This window comes from Neopsephotus bourkii, unplaced genomic scaffold, assembly GCF_033783945.1.
Source record: "Neopsephotus bourkii isolate Nb327-2 ecotype Australia unplaced genomic scaffold, CSIRO-AGI_Nbou_v1 NB_659, whole genome shotgun sequence".
Classification (NCBI taxonomy): domain Eukaryota; kingdom Metazoa; phylum Chordata; class Aves; order Psittaciformes; family Psittacidae; genus Neopsephotus; species Neopsephotus bourkii.
In genome coordinates this window covers 2,265,574-2,280,889 of record NW_026901158.1, presented here as the reverse complement: position 1 = coordinate 2,280,889, position 15,316 = coordinate 2,265,574, and the positions used below count along the sequence as shown (strand labels likewise).

General features: G+C 41.5%; 2 protein-coding genes and 1 long non-coding RNA gene across 3 annotated transcripts in view; 1 reads left to right on the top strand and 2 right to left on the bottom strand.

Moving 5' to 3' along the window:
* LOC133211831 (carboxyl-terminal PDZ ligand of neuronal nitric oxide synthase protein-like) overlaps positions 1-15,316 on the bottom strand; it is a 111,543-nt gene that overhangs the window by 47,704 nt on the left and 48,523 nt on the right. The gene's annotated exons all lie outside the window — the stretch shown is intronic.
* On the bottom strand, positions 477-15,278 carry MORN5 (MORN repeat containing 5). Its single transcript, XM_061352494.1, has 6 exons — positions 15,216-15,278; positions 14,998-15,145; positions 14,568-14,679; positions 13,576-13,707; positions 1,825-1,940; positions 477-1,048 (listed from the first exon to the last, which is right to left on the bottom strand). The coding sequence occupies exons 1-5, from the start codon at positions 15,260-15,262 to the stop codon at positions 1,861-1,863; spliced, it is 519 nt and encodes a 172-aa protein (XP_061208478.1). The 5' UTR covers positions 15,263-15,278; the 3' UTR covers positions 477-1,048; positions 1,825-1,860.
* On the top strand, positions 4,539-12,425 carry LOC133211821 (uncharacterized). The gene is made up of 2 exons (XR_009725293.1): positions 4,539-11,970; positions 12,069-12,425. It is a non-coding gene; the product is annotated as an uncharacterized LOC133211821 (long non-coding RNA).

Genomic DNA, 15,316 nt, shown 5'->3' with positions numbered 1-15,316 from the left:
GCTGTAACTTGACCTGACCACAGTACTTGAGGTTTCCACAACTGTTTTGTTGAGGGAGAAAATGTTTTTCTGACGCATTTCTCTTCTGTCTCGGCGGTGCAATGAAAGGGAAACTATTAAATATGTATCTGCTCAATATCAACTTCCTGATCAAAAAGAACTCCACTTGTGAAATGTACTGTATAGCAAAGTGTGTGTAACTGATACCACTGACAGGACTGGAGTGCAAAGCAGAGGGAGCATCGGTGCTTCTCTCCAGTGGAAGTGGACTCACCACAGCCCGTGGGGTGAACTGCCCCGCACAGGTTGTGCTCCGGGGCACTTCCCCCCATAAGTAGCCAGGAGCAGCTTTGCTAATTCAGAAATCAGGCTCTGTTTATATTAAGCCCAAATTGTTTGCAAAAACTGGAAGCAATTCAGCTTGTGCAGTTTTAGAGCTAATTATGTGTATGGAAAATACTCAACTGTACCAAGAATGTAAGAAATCCTCTAATTTATTCAATACATTGTTTCACAACATATTTCACACTGACTGTTGCCACTGAACCAAACCTTATCTCAGGTCATTTGCATTCATCTCCTGTCTGTAGATTAAAAAAGAAAAAAACCCTACAAATAAAATGAAAATCATTCTCATTTTCTTAGTTTATTCAGTAATTGCCAAATGGGTTCTGGTGCAGCGATGCAGACTCCACGGACTAAACTTTTCCAGTTGCTATTTCAAAACCTTTTGCAGAAACAAATCCAATGAAGATAGCCAGTGAAAGCTTTTCACTCGAGTTTAATGTGGTAACTAAATAAGGCGAGGGTCTGAAAGTGGAATGGTTTACAGTTTTATTACCAGTTCTTTTTGGTTTTGGCTCATGCTGGTTAACCCCAATACCAAGCTAAAGGTGCTTACACAACTTCTTAGTTGGGATGGGGGAGTGGGAACCAATCCTGCACTACTATCAGTGAAATATCTGTAGGATGCCAACTATAGACACGTCAGTTTTATCTCATCTGCCAATCATTTTGTTGTAGCATGTTGCAATTCTGCATGTCTTGGCTACAATGGTTAAACACGACATTTCTCTGAATGAGTGGACAGTCAAGACTGATATTTATTTTAAAAGAAGTAAAACGAAATTGTAAGCACTTTTTTGTAAAACCAATGTCTGTTTTGTTACATACTTTTAATGTTGTGCTTTGTAAATGTCTTATTTGTGTAATAAATAAAGTTAATGCAAGTAGAAGTGCTGGCACTTACATCCAGAAAATGATGTAATTCCATTTTATTTTATTTTTAAATACTTTCTGGCTTACTAATCAAGCAGCAACCCACCCAGTTTTCCTCTTTTATTATTTTGTTAAACTCTGGCTTCAGGAGAGTTCAACAAACGTTCGTAGTAAATGGATATAATTTCCTAGTTAGCAAACCAGTCATTAAAGAATACCTCTGGTGTACATTATTACAATGATCAATCAATATCAAAGTACTGAGCAAAAAGAGAGGAAAGGAATTCACCAGGACAGCTAACTAAAATCTGGGGAAATAATGTTGATTGAGATGGATTTGAATGGCTTCAACACTGAATCCAGGCACTCTCTTTAACAAATTGTTTTCAGGCTTAATAAGGTTTATGTATACTACACTACACGCAGGAATATTAGTGTGACTACAGTCTGCTTTTTTTCCCTGGCTTTTTCTCAGCATGACTGATTAAATGATTATTTCCAGTTTTGTTTGTGCTGACAAAGATGACAGAAAGATTATATCCCTGTGGAGGGAAAGGGGGAGACAAATCCACGAGGACAAATTGGATTTATTGTGAATCAGATTACCTGCTTGGGAATATTATCATCTAACAAAAACTGTTTTCATGGTTTCGGTTGATGCTCACTTGTCTCATCCCAAGCTTGTCGGCAGGTCTGAATGATCCATTCGTGCTCCTCATCATCTAAAATGGAGATAAAGAGAATGTCAGATATCACCATGTCAGATCTGCTCTTTGCATCAGTAGGGCCCAGCTCAAACGATTTTTTTCTTGTGAAATAAATCCATTTTTAGCCATTGGCATCTCTTAGAACCCATTGCTTTATTTCTGTAAAATATGGTGTGCTGTTGTGTTGGAATTTGTCAAAGCAGGAGGTACTGGATCGATGGCAATGACTCAGGTTATTTGTTTGATAAGAATAGCTTGGAAGAAACTGAGATTTACATGAGTAGATTGGATTTTGGGGTGTTTTGGCTGGAGATGTGCAGGACATGTGTTGAAACTATCAGAAATGAAGATACACATGCTTTAAGTACCATGTCTGTGTTGCTGGTCAGTTTATGAAAGGTGATGGTGAAGTCAAGCCCTTGGTTTTCCAGCTTTTCTTTCAATGCTGTTTTGATACGTACTTCATGACAGGTATCGATAAGCGGATACAGTGGCTGATAGATGTATGTTAAACCATCTTCTGTGTCTCTTGTTAGTATTCATGGCTGTCATGTTTATTGTCAGAGCATAACAACAGTGTGGGAAGAGAAAAAAGAATCAAAGACAATGTAGGAAAGAACAAATGTCCATCAAAGTCTGAAGAGAAATTTTGTGTATGATTACAAGTAATAGCTTGGTAAATGTTAAGTTGTGGCTTTTTAATCCAGAGATTTAAGCATTCTGCAGCCTTTTATTTTGTGTCTGTGTAGGAGAAAAGAGATCTGTGTAGCAGACCAGGAAAAACAAACTTCAAAAGCCTTCAAAAAACAAGTCAAAGCATTGCTTAAACAATACCTGTATTGATTTTTGCATAAATGAAATATGTTAGACCTGCTTCTTGCGTGTACCACTGTCTTAACAAATCCATATCAGCTGCTTGTGATGCACGTCGCTAACCTGCTTCCATCTAAATTTTAAGGGGTTTGTAGCAGCCCTTATTACCTGAAAGAACAGAATGGAGCCAAGGGGTCTGCCACCCCGGTACTGTGGGCATTGCTTGCCATAGTGCATAATGTCCTTTATTTACACAGTGCCTTGCATTGAGCACCCTGCTTAGGTAGGTCCAAAAAGATGGAGCAAGAAGCATGTTGCTTGTAAGGAGTCACATTTTCATGGAGATCTTTTGACTGCAGAGCTGTACCTTTATGTTAAAGCGACAGAGGAGCATTTGAAATGCAAATGGTAGAAGGGTTCTGGGAATGGAGTTGTGCTATTGAAGAAGTGAAAGCCCATAGAAGAGTATGTGATAAATTAGGTCTGATGCACAAATCTTTAAGCTTGGGGGTTAATCTTATTGGTTGTGGTGGGGATTGAATCAAGTCAGCTTGGTCTTGACTTTTTTGATTCCTTTTTGTTCTTCATGCTACCCTCCCCTTTCTCTCATTCCTGAGTTGAGTGCATGCCTTTGCTTCTCGTGAGGTGCTGCTCACAGGCAGCTCTGTTGGCATCTTGGTGAAAGCAGCCTGTGCCAAAGCATTTATCCCTTGTCTGAATGGCAGCACTTCTCTGCCACCCTTGACAAGCAGTAAGCAGAAAGGTTGGTAAATCAGAGGAGGTTTTCCCTAAGTGCTTGCTCTCCAGTTTGCTCTTTGCATGCAGCCACTGGTTTCCAGACAAAGTGCTTGCTTGTGCCGACTGACCCTCTTCTCATTCCCCACTCAAAGGTTCTGGCTCGCAAGAGCTGGGTTTGGTGCTGAGCGCCCACCTTTTGAGCAGCACCCCAGAGACTGTGAATGGGTTGGAGAACGCACTTGTGCTGCCATTGTTCCAGCAGCTCAGCCTGTAGGCTTGCTTTAATGACTGAAAAATGGTCACCATTCAGATAGAACAGTCAAGTTCAGCTCTTTCTGTGTTTCACTGACATGATCTGTTTTTTTTATTCCCTATTCAAATGAATCAATAGGTCCATAACAAAATACTCTGTTAATGGCACGTTTCTTATTTGGGTGAAATAAGAGAGGAAATAAATGCTGATAAATATGCTAAAAGAGAAATTAAAAGGACGAGCACTGAGGCTTAAAGACCCCGCAATCCTTACAGAGGCAGAGATTCCACAGAGGGCTGCAGCAGGAATGCAAATGTGGTCCTTAAGCTTCCTTAAAACAACATCAAAGCCATAATCAATGTGCTGGCTTTTGTTCTATGCACTAGGTGTTCCAGCACTGTAACAACGTGATTACATGAGCCTCGGCTATAACAGATACTGTCCAGCCTGGGAAGCACTGTGATTTTAGCTGGAATCACCTTAACTAAAAGAATAGTTGATCTGAGCTTGCAAGAATTGCATGGAAATGAAACTTTTGTCTATTTCTGCCATGGTGGAGGAATAAACAAAACTGGCACAATGCCATAAATCACCACTTTCTACTTGAATTTGGGTACAGATATATGTGACTCACCTGAGTACTAGAAATAATGAGCCCTGCCTTCCTAATGACAAATCTACTTAGCTGAGCATCAAGGGTATAAGCACTAAGAAAGGCAGGTGCTAACTTGGTTTCATATCCTTGGTTTGCACAGTGTTCCCTCCTGTGCTTTCATGGTCTCCTAGGAAAGCACACAAGGCAGGTTGCTCGAAGGATTTTAGCCTCCCCAGTCCCATCCCAAAATGTCTTGGTTCATGCAGTGATCTGATCCCATGCAAATTAAATCCATGTTCATAAGCGCTGCTTAACTTGCATGTGGCGTAATCAGATGCAAGAACTGAATGAGCTGTATGAATATCAACTTTATGAAAAGAGAAAATAGATGCAATGAGTCAATATCCCCCCAAAAACCCAACCTAAAGCAAATCCCTAGAGCTGCCATCCAACCCGGCATCCCATATGACTGGTCCTTGCTCTAGGTGAAGGGAAATCAAAGAACTGATCCAGCATAGCGTGAACCACAAACCCAGAGATGAGAGTGGCTCCAGGGCTGGCTATGTGAGAAGAGGCAGGGAAATATTAGAATGTAAAGAGTTAAGCTATGGTAAAACATACTTTTGCTACACTAAAGAAGACTGGTTGATAATTACTGTAGTTTTAGGGCTATTTGAATCAGTGCAGCTGCAACCTCTTCAGTAGTAACCCCTGAAACAAGACAAACTGGGTTTATTGTACTGAACAAGTCTTAAAGCTCCTCCCTGATTGTTAGTAATTGGCAGCAATGGACTTAACAGCCTCTTGACTACCCTTTTTACACTCTACCTGACTGTGCAGCTAACAATTTAAATCACAGATGCCGATCCTTCTTTGTGGCAGCTGCTTGTTAACTACATGTTCCTCTTTTTCTGTCACTGGCTGCTTCCATAACCCTGCAACACCAGGGTTAGATTGGAGAATCACATTTCATCAATATTTAAAATGGAATTAAACCTTGAAGTTTGATTAATGCTACCAGATAGCGAGTTGTAATTACTATTTTGCAAATTGCAATTGTTTGAATATGTTAATATGATTGTCTGAGCACATCTTCACCTTCACAAGTAATTTTCCCTTTAAAAAAGATTTGGGGGAAAAAAATAAAGAATACAAACTCTTTAATCAGTGGTAAATTATCCCCCTGTGCACAATTAGGTGCTATGGGGTTCTTCACGTTGTGTGCTGAATTCTGTGTCAGTGTATTTATCTTTCAAAGTTTACCCATTTATATAGATTTTCCTCAGTAGAATAAACACCCATGGAACAGACTTTGCTGAAACAGGACTAAACCATGGTGGTATTTGAAGGTAAAGAAGAGAAAGTTTTATCTGAGAACGTTATTGCAATCTGGTGTATCCCTGTTCAGTAAATGTTATTTCTTCCCAAGTTAGTGAAATATGAATTATTATAATCACATATCATTGAAATCTTGAAGCAGAGATAGTGAGCGATCTGCACAGATGAGCTGTTAGAATATATGTGAGTATTGACTGATTCTTCTGAACTGTTTTCTTGTGTCTCAACCTAAACCAAATCAGTTTTCTAGCACCCACAAAATACACTTTGAATACTGTGGGCCAGATCCTCAGCCAGCCCAGGCTGGGGCAGCTTCTCTTTTGCACTTGATTCAGGCTATTTTCATTGAGCAAGCGAAGACATATGGAGCCAACCCTGGTAGCACCTGCATGACTGATCCCCAGTCATCAGTCCACAGAAGGTGATAGCCAGGGGTGCAAGTCCTGCTGACCTACTGCTGAGCACTGTCTATGCAGGTCAGTGTGGCTGGAGTCTCTTCAGGCAAGTAAGACCCAACTAAATCTGTTGGTCACACTGTGTCCCTGCAAGTAGCCCGTTTCAAGATCTTCTTACCAAATAATTGCTTTGCAAGTTCCTTCCTTGTTTTGGTTGGCTTTCGGGGAAACTCCAAATGCCAGCCAAGTCCAAACAGGTGTCTGTCAAACATGCTGCAATGTGTATTCCATAGTGAGCCCAAACTGCAGCCCACTTACATCAGCGGGTTTCTGCTCAGCGTCTCAACAAAATGAAACTACTTGTCTGGTTTTCAATGTTCAGTCTAAAAGTAGTGGCAGAAGAGACTTCCAAAACTGCACAGTCCAGATTTATCTCTCAGATGGGATTAGAAACAGCTGAAAATCCAGGGTGGGCTTGCTTCAGGATGCTTCCAAGGGATGGCTTGAAAACACACTGTAATTTAGGTGCATTTAATCTTCCTATATTGAATGCATATTGCAAAGTTCAGAATTACTTGCTTCTAGCTATTGCATTTCTGTGTTGCTTATGGAAACCTCAGCTGTGAGAGACCCCTTAGGACTGCATGTTTAGGTGTCTGCCATGATGCAGAGCAGAGACTATCAGCAAGCAGCAGTATTGTCATATAGGCTTCTGGATTTGCCCTCTTAACTAGTACTTTCCCAGGAAACCACCTTGAGGTGCATAGGAAGATGTGCTGCACTGAAATTGGAATACTTAGTGGCTTGCACAGAGAAAAAGCCTACATTGTTCACCTTAAAATCCTTGTCTGACTCTGTGTTGGTTCTTTGTACTCACTTTGTAGCTGTATGTGTTCCTAGTGCCCTAAAGGCTTTGTCTTGTCAGTGGAGAGCTGATGCATGCCCTGATTCACTCCAAAATTCAGATCCTTGGATCCCTACTCTGCCTAAAGGCAAGCTGCGACCAGATGGAGTAGGCATCGTCCCTTCCTTCACCCTTGCTTTTGTTAAATGCCATGTGAGCAAGAAGGGAAGTAGATGTACCCTGGTATGTGCCTCCACTGGGACAATCAGAGGCTGGCAGCTCCGGCATACCCTGAGGACACAGCTGTGTGGTAAGAGCAGCTTTCCATGACTATGGTTTGCAAGAGGGTGTGTTTACAATAGACAATCCTCGAACAAGAGCTGGGTTTCCTTTCTGTTTGCAGAGGGCCCAGTGCACGCAGACCATTGTAAACAACAATATCATTTAATTCTTTCGCATGCCTGACTCCTCCCATCACCCGCGGTGCAGTTTATCATGTTCTTCCACTGCACAATTACAATCACATGTGATAGCATCTCAGCCATGGATTCTGCCTGGCACACCCCTTTCATTTCCACTGTCCCCTCCGGGTCCCTAGCACCACTTTCCTTACTGCACCTGACCCCACCAACATCAAGGCTGGCAAGAAAATGGAAAATATGTTTTCAATTAACCTTTGCTTCCACCCACAAATTCTCACCCTTCCACTTACTTTTAATTACTGTGGTTCCAAAATGTCCCCCAAATGAACTTTCCATCTCTTGTAAAACTTGTTTTCATGTGAACTGTATAGTTGACTATAAGCGCCTATAAGACTTGTGCATAACCTATTTAATGGGTTCACAATAGGATGGCAAGCATGCAAACAAAGTTGTTATTCTTGGCATGCCACAATTTGGAACAGAAACTTTCAGAGTTTTCAAAGCGATAAGTATTTTAAGACCAGGAAACCACAAGGAACAGTATATCTGCGAAAGCTATAGCTACTGAAACCACTGTAGTAACTTACATCATGATGCACCTATTACAATTATCATTGTTGGCTATAGTCTTGGCTATAAATTGTATTGGTTCATAATCTGTTTTACTGAATTGAGTGTCTTTTATATTAAAACATGTAAGCCAAATGGGTACATGGATGAGAAATCCCCAACTCTGTCACCTGAGCAGGCTTTGATTTGCAATGGCATTCAAAATGTGCCTGATCTGAACACATTTCTATATAAAAATATAAGAAAAGAGCATATGATGGGTAGGAGAATTAGTCCAACATTTTAAAAAGTGTTTAGGGAAGAGTAAGAATAGGCATGGAGCTTCTCGTAGGAGGCTGGGATCTTCCCTTTCCACTAAGTAGGCACAATTTCCTTCTGCCATCTTCACTTCAATACTCATGCATTTGCCTTGCCCACTCAGCAGTCCTCAGTTTGATACTTTCTCATGTTCTGCCTCTTCTCCTCCTAAGATCTGGCTCTTGAACTGATTTAGTTATTAAGCATTGGAGAAGATTTAGGTCCAAAGCTATCACATCAGGATAAAAGCTGATTAAAATACAGGAAGAGATAGATGAGCAACACTTGGAGCTCCGGGTGAAAGAGCTATAATACAATTTCTGACCTTCCTCTTAACGTCGTGTTTTTCAAACCTTCTATCATAGAAGCAGTGAGTATAGAAAGCAAGTGCCAGAAAACTGGAATTGTGTGAATGTGGGAAAAAACCTAGGTCCTGGGACTAGACACAAGAGAAAAAAGAGTATGGAAAATGGAGGAGACAAGAGCAAAAGATGAATTTGTTTGCGCATGTGTAGAGCCTTGTGGGCAAAGAAAACAAGCTGAGTGCCATGGCAGAGAGGGAAAGTGTTCTTTGCAGTAGTATTTTGGAGGAATCTAAGAGGCCAGCAAGAGGAGTTAGCAGAAAAAAGGAGCAGCACTCCTGCTGCTGCAAGAAAAGCAAAGGACTACTCACATTCACATGCTCTACTGTGTAAATGGAGAGTAGTACTGGCTCTCTGTTTTACAAAACCCTGTATTCAGAAATAAGTTTGTCAGCCCAAGTGAAGAGGAAAAGATCAATGGATTGCAATAAACAGCATTTAACATAAAAATGAGTAAAATTTCCAATTCAGTTAACTTGTGAAATGTTAAAAAAAATCAGCAAACAATGGACACAATTTGTTTTGTTCAGAGCCCAGAGGTAGAGCCCAAATCCTCTAAATTAATTTCTGCAAAAGCTGGGGTTTTTTTCCAAACAGGTCTGGATCCTATTCGTTGTAGAATATACTGATTACCAACTATTTTTAAGAGCTTTACACAAACATTATTTCTTTTGTTGTGTGAAATGCAGAATCAGCCATCTGGCAAATGCCCCAGAGCTAAAATCTTTTACATGACATATAATTCAAAATGATTAAATATACAACAGAAAATAGCTATAGCATTGCACTTAAAATAGCATGAACTTTTACTGCCGATCAAAACTGATTTCTTTAGCTTAACAAGTATCCAAAGAACAATTATTTGAAGAGCTTTTAAGAGTTTCAATATGTAGGAACTAAGCCTCATCTAAATTCAGTATCTTAAGTCAAATAAAAAAGAAACAAATGTACAAAAGATTAAATGGTCCTGCGTTATAAGTAGACATTTAAATCTATGGGAAGCTAAATTCATTCGAACAAAAATACTATATTCCCTCTGTATGTGTATTGCTGGGGCTTTCCTCTCCATTGCTAAGGGTATCTGCCAAAACAACTCTCACATTCTTCGGCAATGACTAGGGGCTAGCCTGGAATCAGACTGTTCATCCACTCCCTCCATCATCAGAATGGGCAATTTCAAAGAAGAACAGGGAATAAAGCTCCGTGCATGATCCCTGAGTGCAGTCAATCTTTTTTCCTGCACCACAGTCGACTTTAAGTTAAACTTGCTGTCTTTTTTCCAGAAATACTCCAGGCCTGAAAAATTGCCAGCTCCTCATCCCACACCCAATTCTGCAGTAGTTTATGAGAGAGAGCACGCAAACATCTGCATGTGTTTGGGGTACATAAGGGTAGGTACAGAAATATTACCCTGTGTAATTATTGAGCGGTTATGGCTCTGTTTCTCAACTATGTTTTCAGACAAGTCAAAGTCTACATCTCCCAAAAGCACTTGGTGCAAGTCAGATCTGAGTTGTGAGACAAAAAAAAGGGCTAAATGTAGGTTTTTCTCATGGATTTGCATACTTGGATAAAACTGAAATGGATGAATACATTGCTGCCAACTTTCAAGAACATTTTGCTTCTAAATCCTTTCAGACCAAGCATGAGAACCTTCATCCCAAGGTAACAACGTGAGGCAATTGTAAGTCTGTGATTGCTCAGGCTTAGAACTGAAATGGCTTTGCACCCTTGCCTGTGGAGTTGGGTCAGCATCAACCAAGGAACCTCAGACGTTCTGATCCCGGACTTTTCTAAACTATAATAAAATAATGTTCTTGAATCTTGACCTTTGCAGCTCATAATGATTCCCAAAGCAGCAGGATTTTTCCTGCTGCTTTTTACAAGACTTTCAGACTTGAAGAAATCCTAAGATGATTGCTGGCTCATTTGGGATTGCAGCAACACCAAACCCTCTCCTCTTAGTAAGATACTTGTCCTGGTTCTCTGGGCCTAATCCTGCTCTTAGTAACATGCATGTTAATTCAGTTACCTGACTGAGCTTTTAGGGTAAAGGCAGGCTTTGTGTCTTCCTGATCTTGACGTTATATGAAGAGATGCATGCATTTCAGGAGGAAATACTGACTGCAGTATAGAAAGATTCCCTATGCACCGTACACACATTAATTAAACCTGAAGATGGAATATGAAAATAGTAGCCCAAATATTCTCCTATTACAAAGAGCAAAAGCATATTTTATATTATTTAACTCATCCTTTTGACAACCACAGGAGAAACAAGGCAATCTTCATCAGAAGCATCTTTGCTTTTCGTCAAAGGAGAGGTGACCCAGGCAATCTCCTATAACCTTTTCCATCTCAGTATAACAAAATTTCTTTCTGATGGTATTTTCTCTTTGAAAGCTATGGCTTCTCTGATGTTTAGAAGTTCCAAAACCTGAATGTCACAGATTTTTGTGTACCTCCCTGCTTTGCATTAAACATAACCTCATATATTTTCTACTTCCAGTGGAAAACTGGGACATCTTCCCATCTTTCTATTGACCAAACTCTGTTACAAAGGTGCCAGGAGTCCTATTTCTGGAAAAGAAATAAAAAAGTAATATTCCTAGTGAAACAGGAGTCTAGGCCCAGTATCTATTCAAAATAAACAAGGTATCTCCTTACAAATGAGCATTCACATTCTTATTTATGTGTCCAATTTTGCGTACTCCGCAATACTGGAAGGAAAGAAAAGATGGAAGAACACATGGAGAATGGGGAGAAATTTGAGCATCCCTGAGGAAACAGAGGTTTAGGGACGGAGCAATAACTGCAAGATTGTGATGAGATTTTGGAAAACCTTGCTAGATAAAAACGTAGAACAAAACCATTGCTGTCATTTCGTTCCCTGGGCCTGATTATGTTTTCGTGGTGGGCCTTTGCACTGCTTTAACTGCAAGAGCTCTTTCAGTAAATGAGTATCAGACCTCCATGCTAGTGAAACACAAGGCTTGCCAAGTTTATCAAGAGTCTCTGTGGCACTCTCCATCCACTCATCTTGACAAAGAAGAGGTGGAAGCAAACTCAGTAGTTTCAAATGGCATCTGTTTTCTTCTTTTCTGGAATGGTACCTGGATGCTGCCAGTTAGAGGCAAGTCAGTGCCAAGGCTCTATGTGGAGCTCTTCCTCGCCCTCCTTCACAAACAGCCAAGAAACAATCAGAAACTGCTTCATAATAGGGCCAGGGTGAAAGGTGAGAACTGGAGTAGTCTGAAAGCCTGCTGCCAGACCTGAGGAAGATAGTGTCATTTTGGTAAACCTGTCAAGCTGTTGTAAGAACTTCCTGAATGCTTCCTACCATCTGCTTTTGATGCTTTCAAGACTTGGCTGGAAGCCTGGAGGTTTTCCTGCTCCTTCCTGCCCAACCTATAATGGAGTAATTCTGGATCTGTTCCCTGTCATCCCAGCCTCTTCCTCAGTTTCTTCTGCTTACAGCTGGGTTTTTTTAACTATATTTTTTTCTCTTCACTGCAGTGGCCTTGTGCCCTGAATCATCTCTCCTGGGGCGGCCAGAGTTCCTCTGATGTTGAACAAGTGCCGGGTGTTTCAATTGTGTTCATGCTCTTGAGAGGAAGGGTCTGGCCTCCACGACACATTCCTTCTTCACACTCACATCAACACAAAGTTTAACTTTGTGTACAGGGCTCTCAATGGAACGGCCACACAAAGCACATCTCCAACGACTCCGTCAGACTGCACGCTGCGCCGCTGGGCTCAGTGAATATTGATGGATATAAATTGTAGGGTCTGAGATAAATGTCGTGAAGGACAATGAGTTCAAAGAACAGATTAAAAAACAATAAATTGAATTCCAAGGCGTTCCCTCCTGTACTAATCTGTGTAGGTTCCTGTGTTTTTGGAAAGCATGTTGCTTATCTTCCTCATCAGTAGGCCCACAGCATTCCGGTATTTTGGATCAATGCCATTTGTAATAATCTAGATCAGTTTTTATTCAACGTTTATAAAACAGGCCATGTATCACAGGGTATATTTTATAGCAGATGGTATCTCCAATTCATTTAACCCCCCCTTCACTTCCCTCCTCCAATATCACCGTGCATACTTATAAGAGCTCTTCAAAGTAGAGCTGAGCAGAATTCTCTTCGACAAATAGTAAATTTGCTGGAAAATGGCATTTCCAAGCAACAAAACTGTTAAACTGTGGCACAATGAAAAATGAGATATTTTGTCTTCTAGAAAAAAATGGGTCTTGCAATTTAAACATTTTTTTGGGAAAAAAAGTGGGGTGAGGAGTTGTTTTCAGAAATAATTTCTATTAGAAAAGAAGGTGATGCACTCCAGGGTTAAATAGCCAGAACACAAATGTTTGTTTCAGGTCAAGTTACATTTTCTGAGTTACCCCAGTGTCAACTGTTTTGGGGTCTTTTGTGTGGTTTTAATTCAAAGAGATTCTCTTTTGGCTTGATGAGGACTAATTTTCCCCAAGAATTATTAATTTGGGGACTCTGTCCATGAGACCCAATATTTGCCAGACTTAAAACACAGCTCTTCAAGGAAGTTTCCTTGGGAAAGCCCTTTGGGGCTATTTCACCATAGCCCTAAGGCTCATTTCAATAAAATGGGCTATTCTAACATGCAGAGATAACCACATGCTTAAGCACTTTGCTGGTTCACAACAGTTTATTAGCTTTCAGGATCCATGATGTACACCTTACAACCACTCCCTTACTTTGAGATCATAATGGAAGAGGTTGAAAATCTTCTGAGATTCACATACCAAACAGTCATAAAATATATTTATTCATATCTGCTTGGGAATACCTCATTGTAATTTTGCAAACCATGATTTATACAACTCTGGGGATGCACATGTAGCTGACAAAAGTAAATAGGTAAAAATATTTTAGCTCAGTGATAAGAGAACCAAAGCATGGACTTTTTTATGTTGCAGCTTTACTCATGCATCCTTGAAGGCATGACAGGTAAACTCAGTTTACCTTGGAGAAGAAGTTAATCGTACCTGCGTTTCTCAGAAACCTGAATTTGTAGTCGACAACAACTCTGGTTTCAGGATTATAGAATCCATCACCACAGTCGTAACAGCCTTTTGGGATTTCTGGGGGAGGATCCAGATTTGTAAGCTGAGAAATATCTGGAAAAAGTAAAAAGAAGAGGAAAGGGTTTGCTTTATTCTGCTTTTATTTCTCCCCCTCCTTTTTCATTTGTGCCTTTGGTCAAGATAACCAACACTGATCTCTGTGGCATTTGCTGTAATAATTATGCAGTCACCTTACAATAAACTTTAGAAAACATTTTGCCAATTTTGCATAGGGAGAAAACAAAGATGGGAAACTGCATGCAGCAAAAGTGCGTGATAAAATGGTATCACTAAGCTAACAGCAACAGATATGACCCCAAACTCCAAACCAGAGCCAGGAGAATCTTGCTGGCTGCAGAGAACTACATGTCATCACTAAAATATTCTATGTATAAGGAAGAGTATTTTATGCACTACGTTACAAATTTTACTCACTTGGTCCTTATAAATCTCTTCACTTTCTGACTACAGAAAAATAGTAATATTATGAGTGTCTTTGGCAAAAAATAGACTGGACAGAAATGTTGATTTTGGTATCTACTATACAGCTACGTGGGACAGATGCATTCAAGCTTTATTTGATGTCTTGGATGTGAACTAGGTGCTCTTGTTCAACTTGTCAGTACTGAAAGCCCACTGCTAACACAGTGAAGGTGAACTGTATAAAAGGGTTAACAGATGTAGATAACAAAGCCCTGTCCTGTGGGCCATTGCTGCAGAGGAGACCACGCTGCGGGCGCAGTGCTGCATCCTGCACTGCATGGAAGGTTCTGGCAGCGTCATACAGTCGGGTCCTGAAATTAGCCAGAGCGTTTCTGCTCCATGTTACTCATGGAGCCGAATTAATCTTTCTTAAGCAAAGTTGTTACTTTAATTCCTTCCAGACTCTTAGGATCGCAAACGCAATTCAGTACCTGGTTCTATCAGACCAGAGCAGATTTCTGTGTAAAATCTTCTGTCGTAGCCATCACAGTAATGCCATTTTTTATCTTTGTATTCGAGACCATCTGCAAAAGTGTATTTCCCCTGCAAAACACGTTCAAGCACTGAGTTAATAAACATGATGGATGGATGGAGCACAAACACAACCAGTCTTCCCGCTGCCAAATCTATGCCTTTACCCGAGTGCATGGGTCAGCTGGGGTTTAAGGAGCGCTGGGGGCTGCCTCTGCCTGCCCACAAGCAGCCTCCCCTCGCACCTTTGGGTGCCAGAGGCCACCGAGGGGTGAAAAAAATCAGCATGGTTCATAAATCTGCTTATTTCACCCCAAAACCTCGCCCTGCAGTGCGGCCGCTCCCTATCAGTGCTCCCCCTCGGGATGGGCTGAGGTGCCCTCGGGGTACCTGCGTGGGCACCCCGCGGTGCCAGACCGCCCGGTACACGCCGCCGTTGGGGAACAGCAGCTCTCCCTCGCCGTCAAACATCCCGTCCTTGAACGTGCCCCGGTACTCGGTGCCCGTCGGCAGCGTGTAGCTGCCCGGTCCCTCCATCCTGGAACACAGCGGCTGGTTACGGAGGCCGGGACGGGCAGCCCCGCTGCCCCGCTGCCCGCCGGCCCCACCTGCCGCGCACGGTGGCCCCGATGTACCGCCCGTCAGACACCTCCATGGCTGCCCTGCCCGGCGCTGCCCGGCCCGGCCCAGCTCGGCGGCGCTGTCACCA